This window comes from Gymnoscopelus braueri, assembly GCF_963280865.1.
Source record: "Gymnoscopelus braueri genome assembly, contig: SUPER_20_unloc_1, whole genome shotgun sequence".
In the NCBI taxonomy this organism is placed as follows: domain Eukaryota; kingdom Metazoa; phylum Chordata; class Actinopteri; order Myctophiformes; family Myctophidae; genus Gymnoscopelus; species Gymnoscopelus braueri.
Genome location: NW_027660990.1, coordinates 2671839 through 2675852, shown reverse-complemented (window position 1 = coordinate 2675852; position 4014 = coordinate 2671839). Strand labels below are relative to the sequence as shown.

The window sequence follows — 4014 nt, the reverse complement described above, 5'->3', positions numbered from 1 at the left end:
AGGTTGATGAATTGTATGGAGCCACCACGGATGGTCCAGAGCTGAGGGGCACAGATGGAGTCCAAATCCCTGAAGTCCAGTTACCCCATGAGCTTACCCCAGAGGAGATCGCAAGACTGCCCAATCGGGATGTTCCTCTGAGCGAAGCACTTGGTGTTTACATTTCAACAGTCGAGCAACTAGAAAACATATTTGACCGTGTGTAAATGAATAAATTGCAATTGAGAAATATAAAAGAAAAGGCCAATATATCATTCTTCTAATTTCAATTCAATGGTAAATCCCGGTTACACCCAAGCATCATGAGGTCCAGCTTGTTGGGGAAAGGTATTGGCAGGTGGCTGCATTAAAGGGAAAACACAGATTACATTTAGGTTTGGAAGGGTACGGGGTGGGTCATTATCACTTAACATGTGTACAGGTTTGTCAAAGAAATTGGAGGTCTTATGTAAAACACTTGAATCCCAAATCACTCAGTCCCGTTTTTCTTTTTAACTGGAATAGCTGGTTTGTATGTCACATCATCTACATAAACGTATGTAGATGATTGTCTACATAGTTCATAGTACATAGTAGAAGTTGGTGCTCTCAGTCCAGTGATTTGCAAGATTAGCTCTCGACTCACCATTGTCCAGTGATTTGCAAGATTAGCTCTCGACTCACCATTGAATACTTAACACTTTGCAAAAAAGGCATGAGGCACAGATTTATACAAAAGAATAACTTTATTTGTATAGCACCTTTCATACAACAATTTAACCCATAGTGCTTCACATTAAGATAATAAAGAATGCCAGAAAAATATGCCTGAATCGTGCGGTTAAACTAAAGAGCAAGTCAACGTAGGGCAAGATTTATATAAATTAAAGTAGAAATGGCAATACAAAAAATTGTAAAAGACGTGAACACTAGATTAATTTAGATAAATGGCATATTAAAAAGACCGGTTTCAGTTTACTCTAAAAACACTAAGAAAGCATGCCTTGTTAAGTTCCAGTGGTAGTGCATTCCACAACTTGGGGCCATAGACCCAGAAAGAAGCCTCACCGGTGTTCTTATGAGAGGCATTGGGAACCACTAGGAGAGCGGAGGAGGACCCGAGTGTAACATAAAACTCTATAGAATCCTTGATATATGAAGGTGCTAAGTTAAGTGCTTTGTAAAGAAATGAGTGCTTTAAAATCTAGCCAGTTGACAGGACTGGACTAATGTGATCTTCTGGTATTGGTTAAAATTCGAGCTGCCACATTCTAGATTACTTGTGATTTTCTTATGGATTGTTTTGGTAGTCCTGTAAAAAGAGTTGCAATAGTCTAGCCGGCTTGTGATAAAAGCGTGGTTAAGCACTGCATCTCTCAGATTAAAAAAGGTCTTACTTTAGCCATGTTTCTTAAATGAAGAAAGGCTGTTCTTGTGACCTTGTTAAAATGGGAATTATAATTTAGGTCACAGGCTAAGATCACACCTGTGACCTGTCTAGCCAGAGATCCAAGCATTGACTGTAATTTGTCTCTCTCAGATTTGGGGCCGGTGAGGAGAATCTCAGTTTCTCTCGTTAAGTTTTAAAAAGTTATACACGTCTAAATATGGATGTCATTAAGGCAAGAAGTGAGATCACTCAGGGCATTCGGGTTGTCTGGTGAGACGGATATATGCAGCTGGGTATCATCTACCTGCTATCTGCTGGTAGTTGACAAACGATAATATACAGTAATATCATATATACAAGAGTAGTAATAAAAGGTAACGAATTTGACCACCTTTCTGTGCCAAAACTGGGTCCAGTAAGATCCTTCAGGTGTTGTGCCTGTGTGTCTTCTACGCAGTAGTCTGACAGGTACATGGGTATCCCTGTTTTCTCGCGTATCTTGAAGACCAGGCCTATTACAAGTTGCTTTACTCTGTCCTCATCCCACCCTAGCATAATGAGCAGGGAGGGCAGACATCTGCCCTCTTCATCTCCATTCACTGGTCAAGTGGAATAGCAGCATTTTGGGCACAGTATAAGTAACAATACTGGCTATGGGCAGTTTCCTGGGACAGGGCTGGTGGCACTAGCTGCATTTAGAATTTTTCTACCATTCGGGCTGCCTAAGGCCCTTGGACAGGTCAACCAGCTGAGCTCCCTGATCTTACTTTGACTAGAGTCTATCTTGATGAACTGAACCCCCTTGTGTTTTTGGGGTTATGGATGTTACAAAGTTTTACAACTTTAGGGATACTGATGAACCTAAGACACAACGTGTCATGCTCTCCACACCTGGTGTCAATTCAGGTTTCCTTGAATACTTGAAGCGCTCTGTTGTTTTTCCGCACCTGGTTTGGCCAGTTTCTTTCCTCAGTCCCACCAAGTACTCTGCCAGCCTATCCACTCTGTCCATCCCTGGGATACTGCACACTTCCACAGCCTGGTAAATATAAGATACATCAAATCAAATTCAAAAACACAATATCACAATCAGAAAATGGCACATCTGTCAGTGTAAAAAAATACTTACCAGCTGCTGCTCAGATGCTGCTTGGATCACCCCAGGTAGCCCATCGGGAACAGTAGCTGTAGCAGTGGAAACAGTGGTGAGGGTGGGGTGTAGAGGAAGGAAGTAGGCTGAAATGGTGACGAGGGGGAGTGGGTATACAATAAAAAGAGGCGGGGGGGGTTATACAATAAAACATACAATTCACAACATTATGCACGTTAAACAGATGATGGATCCTGTGACAAAACCCTTACCACCAACTGTTGCTCAACTGCTACTGGGGTGATGGCTGGGGTGTTGTAGCTGTGGAGAGAGGGTCTGGGAGGGTGGTAGTGTGTGGAAGGGCAGAGGCTGTGCTGCTGGTGCCAGCTGTTGAGCCAGTGGGTATGGCGTGTGCTTAAATTAAATCATAGATATAATACTATAAAATAATGTTGACATGCAGAGGCTTCAGAAGGGCAGATGGTCTGGGAGATTAAGAGCACAGTTTATAAATAAAATACTATTACAGCAAGTACAACAGACAAGATAATGCCAACTTATCTTTATGAAATGAATATAGTTACCAACACATGCAAAGAATAACAATGCATATTATAAAATCAAAGGCAAGATCTGTCATTCTTATGTTACCTAGTTTGCATGCTTTCCAGCCAAACATAAGTTTGTGGTGTCACTGAAGATGACACAGGGACTGAGCTGGATGGCTCCACTTCACAGCAAAGAAAATGTAATGTAATAATGCAGAATACAACATGCCATAATAGTGTGGGTACACGGAGAGACAGGGTGGCAGAGTGTAGAAGAATGTGTTTCGCTACGGTCAACGTTTAGCAAATAAGTTGTTGCATTATTTCTTTACCTCTCTTTCTCTCTCTGTGCAGCATTCAAGCAACTTTTCCCTTTCTAATAAACGCCGAAGACACTAATAGATAAAAACGAACGGTAAATATATTAACCAAACAAACAAAGACATGGGGCAAAAAATAGTAAATACAAAAATAACAACTTAAAGCAGTTAAAACGGTCGCGGAATACAACGTGGGTTATTCATAGAGTTAAAAATAAGGAGTTATTATTATGTTTACCATAGACGCGGAAGTGAGCTCTGCTCAGCCGGGCTCCTTGTCCAATGGGCTTCCATCATAGGCTTCCATACGTAATCAGCTTCTCAACGATCTGTTGCTTTGGTCTGAATGAGTGTCAAATTTAGACCCCGCCCATGATCCCGCCCCGTTCCTGTTGATTGACAGGCGATGTCAAACCATGATTCGGTAAATGGAAGCCATTCTTTTGAAAAAGCCATGATTATGTAAAGTCAGCATGAAATAAAAAACACAATGATATATATAACACAATTAAATAAATAAAAACTCTGAAATAACTAAAGACACAATGATATAAATAAAAAGCACAATTAAATGAAAAATACAATGAAATAAATAAATAAATTTATTTATTTGATTGTATTTTTTATTTATTTCATTGCGTTTTATATATATTTCATTATGGTATTTGTTATAACATTTTTTGGACC

At 40.2% G+C, this 4014-nt stretch overlaps 1 protein-coding gene across 1 annotated transcript; it reads right to left on the bottom strand.

Annotated features, from left to right (window-relative positions):
• Positions 1-1924: 1924 nt before the first annotated feature.
• Positions 1925-3191, bottom strand: LOC308076674 (uncharacterized protein). The gene is made up of 3 exons (XM_080457376.1): positions 3111-3191; positions 2499-2605; positions 1925-2408 (listed from the first exon to the last, which is right to left on the bottom strand). The coding sequence occupies exons 1-3, from the start codon at positions 3136-3138 to the stop codon at positions 2205-2207; spliced, it is 339 nt and encodes a 112-aa protein (XP_080313502.1). The 5' UTR covers positions 3139-3191; the 3' UTR covers positions 1925-2204.
• Positions 3192-4014: the final 823 nt, after the last annotated feature.